The sequence below is a fragment of the Vanellus vanellus genome, assembly GCF_965231255.1.
Source record: "Vanellus vanellus genome assembly, chromosome: 27".
Taxonomy (NCBI): Eukaryota; Metazoa; Chordata; class Aves; order Charadriiformes; family Charadriidae; genus Vanellus; species Vanellus vanellus.
In genome coordinates this window covers 489,745-504,429 of record NC_138932.1, presented here as the reverse complement: position 1 = coordinate 504,429, position 14,685 = coordinate 489,745, and the positions used below count along the sequence as shown (strand labels likewise).

Sequence of the window (14,685 nt, the reverse complement as noted above, 5' to 3'; positions counted from 1 at the left end):
GGCGCCCCGGAAGTGCCCCCCGCTGACTTCCGCTTCCGCCACCTCCCCGACCATAGAGTCTCAGTCCTCCCGCCGGCGCAGAGCGGCTTCCGGCGGCGCCTATGTGTGGCAGCGACAGAGGAAGCGGAAGGGTTGGAAAGATGGCGGCGGCGGCGGTGGTGGGGAGAGTCTGGGGCAGCCGCGGGATGGAGGCCGCTGTGGGGAGCTGCTGGGCCCCGCTCCCAGCCTGGTGGGGGCTGCTCCGGGGACTGCTTCTTGCCGTGCTGGCAGCGGGTGAGGCTGGCTGGGAGAGGGACTGGGCGGGGCGGGACACGGCAGACACCCCCCCTCCCCCCCCCGGGCTTGGGGCCGCTCCGCGACTGAGGCGGAGGTAGGGAGGGCCTCGCCTGGCCCCCTCTGAGTTGCGGAGGGGCTCGTCTTTCCCCCCTGAGTGTGGGAGATGCCTTTTGAGATGCGGGAAGCCCCTGGTTTGTCCCCCCTCTGAGGTGGGGCTGTGTTTTCTCCCCAGGCTGCTGCCAGGGGAACTCTGTTGAGAGGAAGATCTACATCCCCCTGAACAAAACGGCGCCGTGCGTTCGCCTCCTGAATGCCACCCACCAGATCGGCTGCCAGTGTGAGTACAGCTGTTGCCTACATTAGTATTGCTCTTGTTTTCAGTGCTGTCTCCAATCTTGTGCCAGTAATGCTCAATATGCTGACCTGTTTCTGCTAAATTGAGGGGTGGAGACCTTAGAGAGACTGTTTCTGCAGACCTCAAAAATCCCTGCCATGGCAGAGAGCAGCTTTTTGAGCTTGTGCGGTCAGTGCACACACAGGACAAATTCAAGCCACAGCTTGGTACAGGGCAAAGCTGTGAGTGTCGCAAAATGCGTTGAGGTTAACGAGGTATGAGAGAGAGAAGTAGTGGAGAGCGAAGAAGTGGGCAGGTGACATCGGAAGGGAGTAGAGGGTTTGGTTGAGCTGCTTGTGCAGCGCTTGTTAATTTTGTAAAGCTTTTTGCCATATTGAAATGAGAGAGGCAGGACTGTATGAGTGTTTAAATTAAAAGATAGGTAAGGGAACCCCACTCAAGCAGTATTCCAGGCTGAAGTCAGTGTTTTGCTCGTTTCCAATTCAGTTTTGCTTCTGCAGTGAGCCACGCCCTGCAGCGGAGGTTGTCAGCTGCCACTACATGGCAGCACAGATGTGCTTGGTCTGTTAGATAACTGAGGGTACAAGGTTCTCTGACTCCTCTTCCACCCTCTGTGTGAGCCTAGCCCTCAGGCAGACAGCCGCATGCAGTCCTGCCTTCCCAGTCACAGGCAGTTTCCAACAATGACACCAGTTACTAACTGTGGGGGTTGTGCTTGTTTTTATCAGTAGCTTCTTATGAAAGTGCTTTGTCTGTTGCCCACTTTCTTTGGGACGAGGTGAAATGCCAAGCAGCCAACCCGCTTTATTGCTAATCCCCTTTGTTGTCACAATCTTTTGCTCCTGAAGGAGCAGGCCTCGTGCTGAGCTGTCTTTGAGCTCCTAGTTTCTGAATTTGTAACCTTCACTCTTAAAGCACTGAACTGCTTCTCCGACTGTGGTCCTTGAGGCAGGTCATGGCTCCTCTGAGTGCAGTTCTGTCTCAGGGCCTATTTCCTGCTGTCCTTCCTTATTCTCTTCAGTCACAGACTCATAGCGCTTAGTTAGCTGAAGGTCCTTAAGTGGTTTGATGTGCTTAAACAAAAGATGCTTTCAAAGCGTAAGTGCTTATTTTCTAATCTATGCTGTTCAGCTTTTTTCTTTACCTCCTAAAAGCCACAGTTCCGTTTTCTGTCCTCCTCTTAGCTAAGTGGTGCCACTTCACCAAGTTGCTTCCTCCAGCCCTCTAATCCCCTGAGCTGTTCTTCCCTAAAGCCCTCAGTAACATACCGCCCTGCTGTTCCGCGGTGGTTTGGGAGCAAGAACAAAGTAGATCACTGTGAAACATGAAGGGCATGCTCTCTTCCCACAGCTTCCATCAGCGGAGACACGGGGGTGATCCACGTGGTTGAGAAGGAGGAGGACCTGAACTGGGTGCTTGCTGATGGCCCACACCCACCCTACATGATTCTGTTGGATGGAAACCTCTTCAACAGGTCAGGCATCATCAGTTTTTGTCTTCTCAGTGTGACTGGAGCCCAGAAGCCCAATATGAGTCCCTAATCTGGTGATGAAAATGTCATTTTTCAAGTGACAGGTGGCAGAATCAGCCCTGGCTGCACTGAAGTATAGTGAGGTTGAAATATTTGTGGGTTTACTGTGGTTTAGTGCTCGATTTTATTTCTTCTCAAGTGGGCTGTTTTGCTGTTAGAAGAGCTCTGCTCTGTGTAAATTCTCATGCCATGTTCACTACTGTAGCAGTTACTAACGTTCATTAAGCAACACCATTAAGATTGGTCACATCTCTTTCTGAGAAGAGCAGGAAGGAAGTGGCTGAAACTTTCTGCTTGTTGCTGTATGCATAATCTTACACAGTTCTGAGAAGAAAAAGGGACATGTTGGTTATTTTCATCAAAAGCGTCGTCACATGCTCGACTGTAATACATCAGCATTAGCATGTCTTGGATTGTAACTCTTCATTAATGAATTCAAAATTTCACTTGTATTTTTTCTCTTCCAGGAGGGTGATGCTGCAGCTGAAGGGAACCTCACGAGTGTCAGGCCTTGCTGTGGCCATTGCCAAACCTAGCCCTCCCCAGGGATTCTCTCCTGGTTTGAAGTGCCCCAATGATGGGTTTGGTAAGGAAATGTTCAGTCTTTACCCTTGTTAGAAGGAAGAGAAATGATGCCTTTACATTGTTCAATCCAAGCAAGAAATGCAAAGGGTAGCTGAAATTGCAGCTACGCTTTTAATGCCAAAATGGTGTTTAAGATAACAGGCTCAAAATGTTCTTTCAAAGTAGTTGATCTGAGCTGGAATCTCATCATTTCCCGACAAGGGCTGGGCCAGGTGCTTGGAGGAAGGCTGTTAGATAAACTGGCTAAACCAGCATTAAGTCATTAAAGTGTTAAACCTGACCAAGAGTCGTTGTAACTTTTTTTTTTTTTTTTTTAATGCGTGAAACTTGTACTTTGTCCATACATGATCGTTAAAGTGTCCTGTGTTTGCATAGATTGAGTGGAGTGTGTGTTAGCCTCTCTGTCTGGGCCAGTCGCTACGGTTTAAAATGACGTTCTGCCTCTCTGAATTCCCCCGGTGGTTTCGCTTATGTTTTCATTTCACTATTTTTTCATGGAGCAAATTTACTGTAGTGCGTTTTGAGGGCAGAAATTACTACACCTTCTGTAGTTTGCACAAAGCTTTAAGCTGTGAAGGATGCCATGCGTGCTCCTGAGAGGAGTTTGGTGTGCTGTCATTGTCGTGTTTCTGCCTTCGTGCTGTTTGCACAGTATCTAGGTGTTAAAATGATTGGCACATTACGGATGCCTTAGGGGTACTTCCAGCACATGATGAGCTCAGAAAATGCGGGCTTGTATGTTCCTCCTTTTGAAGTATAATGTTTCTCTGTGTGCTTCCTCCACTCTCTCAGCATGTGATAAATGCTCACTGCATGCTCGTGCCAGCCTCCTGGCATGGGATGGCTTTGAGAATTCATGTTTCTCGTTCTCTCTGCGTGGCACACTGCTCTGCTTCTGCCACTCTGCCGCATGCAGTGACCAACTCCATCCCTCCAAGCTTTTGTCAGCTGGTTCCTCAGCCCATAATGGTGCTCATTCTGCATTTGCTGCTATTTTCTCAGCAGGCCCTACCACTCCTGCAATCTGTTATTCTCTTGCAGGCTCAGATTTGCCCATTTTTTTTCTGTTTCCAGGTGTCTATTCCAAAGATTATGGCCCTCAGTTTGCACACTGCAATAAGACTGTGTGGAATCCTGTGGGGAGTGGGCTTTCATATGAGGATTTTGACTTCCCTATTTTTCTCCTTGAAGATGCCAATGAGACTCAAGTTATAAAGCAGGTACTGCACTTTCCCAATGAGTGGGAGAGGGGTTCAGGAAAGGGGGCAAAAGTTTTGTTTTCTATCAGCTCGGATGTTGAAATCTACGGTAAAAATGTGTGGTACAGTTTTATCTGCAGTACAAAGTGCTATTACTGAAAGGCTAAGTTTTGTAATGATTTCTATTTCCAACCAGTGTTACCAAGACCATAATGTCCCTCGTGATGGATCTGTCCCTGAGTACCCTCTCTGTGCCATGCAGCTTTTTTCCCACATGCACGCTGTCACCAGCACGGTTACCTGCATGAGACGCAGCTCCCTCCAAAGCACCTTCAGCATTAATCCAGGTGAGCAGATTCCTCTTTCCTTGTCATGGCATGGTATAAGGCTGGTGGTAAAAATCCCAGTGGAATAGAGTTGTGCAAAAGAAAGAAAATTTTAGAGTTTCCCTAAAGTCTTGCTTGTCAGCTGAGCCTTTTCAAAACAAACCATTCAAGTGGTAAGGAATTTTGGGCTATGTTTGTCATCGGTTTAGAAAATAATATGTAGAAGAGATGCTGGCTGAGAAAGGTACCTAATATCTGCTACGTAACCTGCTCCAAGATTACTGCTCCATTAGACTGTGTGTACAAGAACTGAAGTCCTGGTCCCAGTGAATGTTTTGCCAGGGACTTTCTTGGGGCCAGGACTTCATCTCTGCTGAGCAGAAGTTTGCTTCTCTGCTAGAGCCACTGATGAGCTACAGCTGACCAAACAGCTCATTTCTCACTGCTGTAGTCTCAACTCAAGCAATGTTTTTTCTACTTCATAGAGGTTGTATGTGATCCTCTTCTTGATTACAATGTGTGGAGCACCTTGCAACCCATCAATTCCTCTGGAAAAGTCGATCCTGAGAAAGAAGTTATTATTGTCGCTACACGAGTAGGTACCTCTTAATCTTAATGGACTGGAAGGATTCTAGAAAGATGTGGGCTTTGAGTCTCTTGGGAATATACTTCTCTTAGATATTTTCATTTCTTTCCATGTTCCAAACCTTTTAGATCAGACTGGCTATTGTGTTCGTGCAAGTGTGAGCCTTTTAGTTGGTGGGTTTACCTATTGTTTCAGTATAAGGATATCTGCATTTTGCTTCTTTCTGTCATGTTATGTGGGACTTTTTTCAGCATTTTCTTCACTGATGGAACTGGACAAATAGGAACAGTTAGTGTGTCTGTTATGTTTTCCTAAGATATTTCACATCCTTAAAATGCATTAGGGAGGGAGACAGCGTAGTTGGCTCATCTGTACTTTTTGGGAGGAAGAGGCTGAATCACATGGAGATTTTGTTGTGTGTCAAGCAGTGAGTCAGTGTCAGAGCTGAGAAAGAAGTTCCCTTCCCCTTCTAGCAGTCTGGTTTACAGTCGCGTTACACCCTCCAGGGATTCAAGTTCAAAACTGTTTTCCCACCATCTCAGAGCCTTGTGCTGAACAGTGATGCTAGCAAAATTCACAGAATCACAGAATTATCAGAGTTGGAAGGGACCTCTAGAGATCATCTAGTCCAACTCTCCTGCTAAAGCAGGATTGCCTAGAGCACATTACTCAGGACTGCATCCAGGCGGGTCTTGAAAATCTCCAGGGAAGGGGACTCCACGACCTCCCTGGGCAGCCTGTTCCAGTGCTCTGTCACCCGAACCGTAAAGAACTGTTTCCGTGTATTTGAACGGAACTTCCTGTGTTCTAACTTGTGCCCATTGCCCCTCGTCCTGTCACTTGGAACCAATGAAAAGAGCCTGGCTCCATCCTCCTGTGGCATACTTGATAATCTCCATTTTCAGGTCAGGGTTGAGGGGTGGTGGCAGCGCTCTGAGGCCTCAGGACTGCCACAGCAACGCAGATGGCATTTTAAGTTTTATTAGGTGGGGTGCTTTAGTTCTTCGCAGTAGGATGAGTGGGATAGCAGGGGAGGTGATAGACTTGCTTTCCTGTTACAATATTCCTCTGTCTATATGCACATTTCTTACACCTCCTGTTCATGCTTACAGATTGACAGCCATTCCTTCTTTTGGAACATTGCACCTGGGGCAGAGAGTGCTGTCTCTTCTTTTGTGACCCACTTGGCCGCTGCTGAAGCCCTCCATAAAGCATCAGATATTCATTTGCTGCAAAGGAATGTCATGTTCACCTTCTTCCAAGGGGTAAGAATAGTGGCGTCACTCCACCATTTGGCTTGTTCGCAGATAGCAAATCAGCCCTTGGCTCCCTGCAAATGAACTTTTCCCCTACTCTTTGTGGAGAGTTGTTTGTCTGCATCCCCACACTGTGGTTCTCTCTGCTTCCCCAGTGAGAACAGGATCTTAATTGCACTGGAATGACAACAGCAGATGGAGCTTCCACTGGGGCAACCCATATTCTGTCCCACAGTTCATTCAGGATGAATGACTCAAACTTTGCTTTCCCTCCTGTCTCCTCCCAGTGTGCTTGTCTGTATGTCTGTTCTTTGCCTCACCCCCGTTTGGGATGAACTGCAATAGCCAGGCTTTAAATTCTGAAATGAAGCCCAGAAAAGGCTAGATTAAAAATATATGTGTTGACAGCAGCAAAATGTAGCTCATTTCTGAGAGCCCAGTGCTGGAGTTGGCAGCTGTGGAAAAGCAGAACAAGCGTGTGGAGGAGGGACTGATGGCCAACAGCTGATGTTCCCCTCAAGGCATCTACGATGATGGCTTCTTTTGTGCTGTTTTGTGAAACTGGCTCCCACAGCCCCATGCTGTGGCCATGTGATTCCCTTCGTTCACCCTCCTCAGCACTTACATCCCTAGTCAGAATTTCCCTGGGGGAGACAGGGGTACAGGACTATGGAGTGGACATGCTCTATCATGCTCCCAGGATGGAGGAGGAATGATAAGACTTGGCTGTAAATTAGTCAAGGGGGGAAGTCTGGTGGCTGGCTGACTTCACTGCCCTTCTTTGTGGTGGGGATTCTCTTCTTAGGGGCACCTCTTCTTCCCCAGGTGACACTCAGCTTCTTGCAGCTCCCTTGAAAAACTCATTGCTTTCATGTAACCTTCCCTCCCTTTTTTCCAGGGAAACAGACATCCCTCCTTTCAGGAAAGCTTCACGTGTTTTATTCCTGGAATGGAGAATTGCCCTTTTCCCTGACTTGCTGTCCTCCTTACGAAAAAACAAGGAGCATGACTTATGCCAGCCTAAAGGCTGTATTGGCACCTCTCTGCTGTTACTCACAGTGACAGTATCCTGCTAGATCTCGGTGCTCACTGAAGTCTTACTTTGCCTCTGTGCCTTTCTTGCTTGTGGAATTCGATAGCTGTCCCCTGTTTTTTTTTGCTCTTTGCCTTCCTTTTTGTCCTTTGCTCCACCCCTTCCTACAATACCTTTGTTTTTGGAACCAGGCACAATGCAATGTTTACTTTGGTCTTTTGGTGTGTGCCAGGCTATGCCCACCTTCAGAAAAGCTTGGTGCAGTAGTTGGCCCTCGAACTCTTGAGTTTGGTGTACCTCAGCCTCTCAAATATCGCTGTTAGTTGTGCCAGGCAGCTATCCCTACGTGATTCATGTATGATTTTTCTTTTTTTTTTTTTTTTTTTTTTTTTTCCCTGTTGCAGGAGACCTTTGATTACATTGGCAGCTCACGAATGGTGTATGATATGGAAAAAGACAAGTTTCCTCTCCGCTTGGACAACATTCATTCATTTGTGGAGTTGAATCAGGTGTGGGATAAGTTAGGGGACCTTGTTATTCCCTGTTTCTCTCTGATAATTTAGCTGTGGTTTTCCCAGCCAGCCTTTCTCTGGTTTTGATTATTCCCCAGACTGGACTTCACTGTTCTGCAAGACTCAGTGATGTCCAATCATGTGCTTATGGTGGTGGGTTTTTTTTCTTGAAGGTGGCTCTGAGGAATGACTCAATTCTATGGATGCATACAGACCCCATCTCTCGGATGAATGAATCTGTTGAAGTGCAGGTAATAGAAAGCAATCTGTAGTCATTCATCTTACCAAAATGCTGTGGGATCTTTAGCACACTGCAGATGATCAGGCTGTTAACCTTTCCAGAGAAATTACACATCTGAAAGAACAGCGGAAAAGTGCCGTTTTCTCTTCTTTCAGGTTAGAAACTTGCTAAATATTCTGAGTAGTAGCAGCCTGGGAGCAAACGTGACTTTGCAGGAAGCTGGATATTCGCAGCCTCTTCCCCCGTCTTCTTTCCAGCGCTTTCTTCGGGCCCGGCACATCCCTGGAGTGGTCCTAACTGACCACAAGACTGCCTTCCAGAACAGGTACTTAATTCTCCGGCGTCGACGGGCAGAGGCTGGACCATGGCTGAAGGTAGCAGAGCCGGCAGAGGGCATCTGAGCTCCTGCAACGCCTCTGCCAGGGGGGTTCTGCCTAACATACATGTAGAGCGGCAGTCCAGGGGGAGCGGGGGAAGCAAGCATGTGCCATGTAATTGAACAAGCGCAACATAATTATTCTGACAACCGAAAGAAATCCAGTTTTGTACAGAAAATGTTCCCCACAGCTGGCTAGAAGCCAGAGGTGAGCAAATGGCAACTGAGCGTGCCTAAGCCTCATCTGTTCTTCCAGAAGCTAGCTGCCTTTTTTTTTTTTTGCCTTTTTTTTTTTTAATGTAGGTTTCTATTTGTGATGGCAGAAAGCCCCAGGCATTGGAAAGGGCACTTTCTTTCACCCCACATGACCCTACTATAGTGTGTTGCTTGGGGATCTCCTGCTCCTCTTCAACTTTGGAAGTGGAAATGTGGGGTAGAGGACAGACATATGCCTCTCCCCTCTTCCCTAAACTTTTCAAATTGTCTCTTTCCCTTCACCTTCTATCCTCCTCTGCTGTTTCTGAGAACCTCTGTGGCAATCAAGGGGAAGTAGCTTCCCTTTCACCCTTAAATCTGCACTGCTCTAAAGGGGTAGGAAGAGCTGGGGTGGAAGAAAGCGCAGCTCGCTGCTGTGTGACCCATCTTTAGACTTGGGGGGGTTCAGTCCCAGGTTGAGTGGGAACATCAGGCGCATAGACTGTGCAGTGGGCTTTCAGCCCGCTTCAGCTGCAGATGCCTTGGTATAAATCTCTCACAGGCTCTACTCAGAATTCGTCACCGCCTTCAAGATAAGGCGTTAATAAAATCCACTGGCACGGCTTGCATCAAAAGCCTTCTTCCCAGGAGACCTTCTGCGTGGGTTGTTTTTGCCTCAGTTTCTCTACCCATTTAATAGATTGGGCTGTCGCCCACCTGAAAGCTAATCACAGCTTGTAAATTGCTTGGAGATCCTCAGATGGGAGAAGCTGTGGAAGGGCCAAGTTAATTATAAAGCCTCATTAAATGGTTTAAGGAGCGTGTGGCAGGGCAGTGCTTTGGCAGGGCTGTATCTCTGCTCCCAGGAGACTGCTCCCACTGTTTGCTTTGGGCACAATCTGAATTGAATTCCATGCCCTGTGGTTTCTTTCTGCCCCTCCCCAACCTCTGTTTGCCTCCTTCTTTTCAGATACTACCAGAGCCTGTATGACAATCCAGAGAACATCCGGATGCAATACCCCGAGGGCCTTAGCCCTGAGGAGATGTTGGAATATGTCACAGACACGGCCAAGGTTCCTACTCTGCATTTTCTTTAGCTGCTGTATCTGGGGTGGATGGGGCTTTGGGTAGGGACAGATAGAAGCAGGGTCATGGAGAGAGGGGGAAAGCTGTTTCCAAAAAGGGCAGAAAGAAGGTGGGAGCACTTTGTACAGTGACAAAGGTGATAGGTGCTGAAATGCTAGCAACGATGGAAGCGTTTTGATGGATGGATAGATTCTGGCTTGCTCTCCTTGCTTGTTTTGCTGGATCTGCCTATCTTGATTAACACAGAGCGCTCTTCCTTTGCAGTCCCTGGCAGAAGTTGCCACAGTGGTCGCCCGTGCTCTCTACCGGCTTGCAGGGGGAGCCAACAACACCTCTGCTATTCAGGCAGATCCAAAAACGGTACGAGCAGATGGAATTGAGTCCTTGGCATCTCTGATGAGCCCTCACGTACTTTCCTTCTGTCTCTGTTTATATGTGTTTACACAGCATGCTGTCCTGTCTGTCTCCATGAGGGCTTTGCTTCCCCCTTCTCCCTTTCCCCACCACAGCTGAATGAAAAACCTTTCACCCTTCTCTAGTTCCTTGCCTCTCGATCTCAGGGCAGACATTAAGCTTCGGGAGCCCTCTATGAAACAGAGCTCCTTTTATCCTCGTTCCACAAAGCAGAAGAGGAAACTGAGGTGAAATGGCAACGTGTGACACAGGGATCAGCTAAGGAGTCGGGGGAGCTGGAATCAAACCCAATTTTCACAGCTCAGTCCTGAATTATGTACAGTTGTGACATATAGTCTCTCTTTTGCTGTGCTTTTGGCCCTTGTAGTGTATCTGTCAGCCAAACAATCTTGAGAGGTATAGCTGTTGAGATGCTGTTTTCTTTCCTCTTTGTATAAACCAATGCCCATCTCTTTCCAGGTCGCTCGAATGCTGTATGGGTTTCTGATTAAAATGAACAATTCCTGGTTTCAGTCCATCATTAAACCAGACATAAAAGGAATTCTGGGTAAGAGCAACACAGGGAAGAAGTACACAGGGATGGGTTTGACCCTGTATGTTACCTGGCAGCTTTCTACGGCACCATACTAACATTGTCTGCTTCTGGCTGTCTCCCCGCCAATCCCATTTCTCTGACTGTTCCAGGTGATGTTCCCCAACATTACGTCGCCGTTTCCAGCCCTGTGAACACTACCTACCTTGTACAGTATGTCCTGGCCAACCTCACGGGCACTGTTGTTAATCTCACCAAGGAAGAGTGCCTGAACCCTGAAAAAACACCCAGCAGTGAGAAAGAAGTGAGTAGCCCTTGGGGTGGGATGATAGGTGAGGACAGATCTGCTGTCCAATTTGCTGTTTTCCACTTTTGAGGAAAGCTGGTTAGGAATGCTTCCTATTGCTTGTAATAACACATGGGAGAACTGGGAAACTCCTCCAACAAGGAGGCATCTTAATGTCCGAGGGCAGGGGAGCAGTGGGCAAAAGGACCCCCTTATGGGGAGAACAGGCAGTAAAGCCCCCTTCTCTCTCCCCAGGTACACAGGTGAGGTTCCAGAACAAGAGGATAGTCTGGTTATTTGCTAACAGCTGTTTGCTGTCTCTTACTCTCCCTTTTTCTTTGCAGATGTATGAATATGCCTGGGTGCAGGGTTCTCTGGACCCAAACTCAACATCACGAGTCCCCTACTGTGTACGGTCAACTGTTCACCTCACCAAAGCGCTCTCTCCTGCCTTTGAGCTGAGGCAATGGGGATCTACGGAGTATTCCACGTGGACGGAGAGTCGGTGGAAAGAGATTCGTGCCCGAATATTTCTGGTAGCCAGCAGGGAGCTAGAGGTGAGTTTGTACATGTCTGAAAAAGAAAGTAGAGAAAAAATTGTGTGGCTAGCTTTGAATTACGTCTCCTGAGAGCTGGAGGAACAGTTCAAAGTTTACAAGATCTTGTGCCATCATCCTGTGTGAGCTCCCCTGTAGGAACAGCCAGGTTTTGACCCTTGAAAATGAGGTAACCAAGGGTGATGCATCACTGGTGATAACCCTTCCACCTCCAGCCATTTGTGGGTTAATAATGTAGTGGCTGAGGTTGAGACAGTGCAGAATAATCGAGTCCCACGAGCAGGCTGAGCTCTGTGAATAAAAGATAGAAGTGACAGGAGTCTTAACCCCTTCCCCAAGCACAGGAAGCCGAAGCCAGTGAATCTGGCTGTGAAGGCGTTTCACCTGATGTTGCAACCCAAATCTTCCCTTCCTGCAGTTTTAATCCCCCTCTCAGCAGTGCAGAAATAACTTTTGCACAAACCTTAGCAAACAAAAGCTGCTCTTCTTTTGGTATCTCAGATTCTAAGCAGCCCTTAGCTGGGTGTGATGTGGCTTAAGTGCCAGCAGAGTAAGGGTTAAAGCGTACAGTTGCTTTGGGATTCCCTGCCTGTCTCGATGCCCTCTGGTTGGCTGTTAATGATGTCATACCCCCATCAGGTCAGGACAGACTCAGGAGTGCACAGTGCTGTCGTCATCATGTGCTAGCACTAAGCCACCCAAGGGCCATGCAAGCCCAGGCAATCCTTGCATCTCTTGGATGCTTATTTGAAATCTGAGCAATTTATTTGTGTTTTAACACTCTCGGGCAAGCACAGTGCCCTGCCCGTGTCTCTTGGCACGTTACAGCCCTGGAGATGCACAGTTTGAGCCCAGCCAGCCCTGAAGTGTTGACCCGATAGAGTTGTAGCGGTGCATGAGTGTCTGGCCGCTGCGTGGGGGCTGTTCTGAGATATCCAGGAGGCAGTGGGAGCGACAGTCCTACCAAGTAGAGGGGTTAAGAGGAAGGAATCTAGCGAGGTCTTAGGCTGGTCTGGCACTTAGGCTTCAGAAAAGGTGCTGAGCAGGAGGTAATCTCAGTTATGCAAAGGCTATTGACAGATGTTGATTCTGCCAGCAACTGTGCTTGTTGAAGGCATATTTAGTTCTTTGCTGGAGGAGATGACAGTTCATGCAGGAGTAACCAATGTGTTGCATTAAATGCTTGCTAAAAATCTTTACAAAGCACGTGCAACTCCAAAATGTGATGCGTTCTTTATCTGAGATATGACTTTCTTACCTTTACATCGGTTTGTGTGCGCTGTTGGTAACTACAATGAAAGCTGACCTGATCCTGTCTGGCAGTCGCTTTTCTCGAAGTCTTTAAGGTCGTCAGAGTATCTTTTTATTTCAATGTATGCAGTGCCTCAGTAGTGAGCTTGTCTCTGTAGCTTCGATGCAAATTCTATGAAGTGCTACAGGTTTGTGTTTGTAACAACAATGCTAAGTGTTTCTCATCCCTTCCCAGATAATCACTTTGGTTGTGGGCGTTGCCATTCTGATCTTCTCTCTCCTCGCCACGTATTTTATCAACGCCAAAGCGGATGTACTTTTTAGCATCCCGCGGGACCCTGGGGCTGTGGCTTACTGAAGACACTCTCGGGCTTGAGAAGTCTTAGCCCTTGGATTACAATTGTCAAAGATAAAACTACACTGGAATGCCCCTCTCTCTGGATAGGGACGCAAATGGTTCTCTCCAGAGCTTCTGTACTTGGGTTCTGGGGACTGAGCCCTAAAATGTAAGAGACTTTCCCAGAAAACCGTGCCGACCAAGCCCTAAAGAAATTGTGACTGAGAAGTTCCTAAAGCCTTTCTTTTTAATTTGTCCTTACTTCTGAGCAATTTGAGAGGATTGGTCTTGAATGCCACTGAGACGACAGTGTGATGGATGTGTTCCCTAAATGAAGGCAAGGGTGGAAAGGGTAAAGGGATTTTCTCTGGGATGGATGCGGACCAGCAGATTTCCATGGTGTCTGACAGCACAGGTTGCCTGTTTATGTCCAACAGTTGCTGTGAATGTGTGTATACTACAATGCAGGGAGGGCAAGGTGTGTTTAACAGATGATTAGATGTAAAATGTCCTTTTTTTAATGGTGCAATATTTTCTGGGGTTTGTATATATATAAATAGTTCTGTTTAATTAAAAAAAAATCTCCGCTTACAAATTAACCCGTTGCCTGTTTTGTCTTAGTTGCTGCTAAAAGGGCCGAAACCACTGGGTGTTGCAATATTTTTGGTCTCAGGAGAAACGGAGTTTGTCTTGATTTGTTTCTTTGACTCACATTAACACTTTGACTTCTTTCTACAGCTGGACAAAAGAAAGACATTGTGCCCTCAGACAGGACAGGGAATTAACTCGCTCTTGTTTAGACTGTAAGCTCTCCGAGGCAGGGGTGGCTGATAGCTCCACACGGTGCTCTGTACGATGGTACCCTGATCTCAGTCATTCCCTAGGCACTGGTATAATAAACACGGTTTTTAATGAGCGTGCTCACACACTTTGTTTCCTTCAATGCTATTCCTTAGCGCCCAGCAAGACTGGGCTCTCGGGGCTAGCGGTTGTGACTGCCCGGGCACTTGGCTATTCCTCGTTATTTCTTTTGTATGAAAATTCCCTTGTTCTTCAGCAATCGTGATTTAAAGGTGCAATAGTGCTGTTGTCCAAAGCGAGGACCTCAAAACTAGGTAGAGAGGATTAATTCCAGAAATCAGAGCTGACGAGCACTAAAGCAGGCATCGCTCGCTCTTCCCTAGAGGATAGTGTGGGCTTATTGTGTTCAAGTCTTTTCTCAACTAGGTATACACTCTGGAGTTTTAAAGTAATTCAGACCTTGTACTTTCAGTGGTACCCAGATTGCTAATGTGTCCTGCTATCAGGAAACTGCTCCTGATACTTGGTGGAATGTTTCTGTGCCTGATTTCTTTTTGTTTCTCCCAGCAATGCTAAAGAAACTCGTATCTCAATTTGCGTGGAGATATCTTGTCTTTACAGTAAGGATTTTTGTAGTCTCTAACACCTAATCTTTGGACTAATTCCAACTTTGTCGGTTCCCCAGAATTATCCTAGTAGACTATTCCTGTGCATGAAAGTGTTATGGGTGAGACAGAGCACCTCAGGACAGCCTGTGGTCTGGCAGAGAATTTTGTAGAATGTGTTTTTCCTTCCCTAAGGTAAGTTTATTATTTTATTTTTTTTACATATCAAAATGCAAATGCTTAATTCATGGTGGAGCAGTGCTGTGTGGAGAGATGGTTGGATTGGTGATGGATAATCAGCAAATTGGGTCAATATACACAGGGTTTAACCTAGTGCCCTTTTAT

The 14,685-nt window shown here is 47.2% G+C and overlaps 1 protein-coding gene across 1 annotated transcript; it reads left to right on the top strand.

Annotated features, from left to right (window-relative positions):
• Positions 1 to 140: 140 nt before the first annotated feature.
• Positions 141 to 13,782, top strand: NCSTN (nicastrin; the record flags this gene model as incomplete). The annotated part of the gene is made up of 17 exons (XM_082496076.1): positions 141 to 273; positions 509 to 613; positions 1,982 to 2,105; positions 2,630 to 2,748; positions 3,822 to 3,967; positions 4,143 to 4,293; positions 4,758 to 4,867; positions 5,971 to 6,123; positions 7,552 to 7,656; positions 7,833 to 7,910; positions 8,056 to 8,225; positions 9,442 to 9,544; positions 9,822 to 9,917; positions 10,431 to 10,518; positions 10,656 to 10,807; positions 11,134 to 11,346; positions 12,833 to 13,782. The coding sequence occupies 17 exons, from the start codon at positions 141 to 143 to the stop codon at positions 12,953 to 12,955; spliced, it is 2,169 nt and encodes a 722-aa protein (XP_082352202.1). The 3' UTR covers positions 12,956 to 13,782.
• Between the last annotated feature and the right edge of the window lie 903 nt (positions 13,783 to 14,685).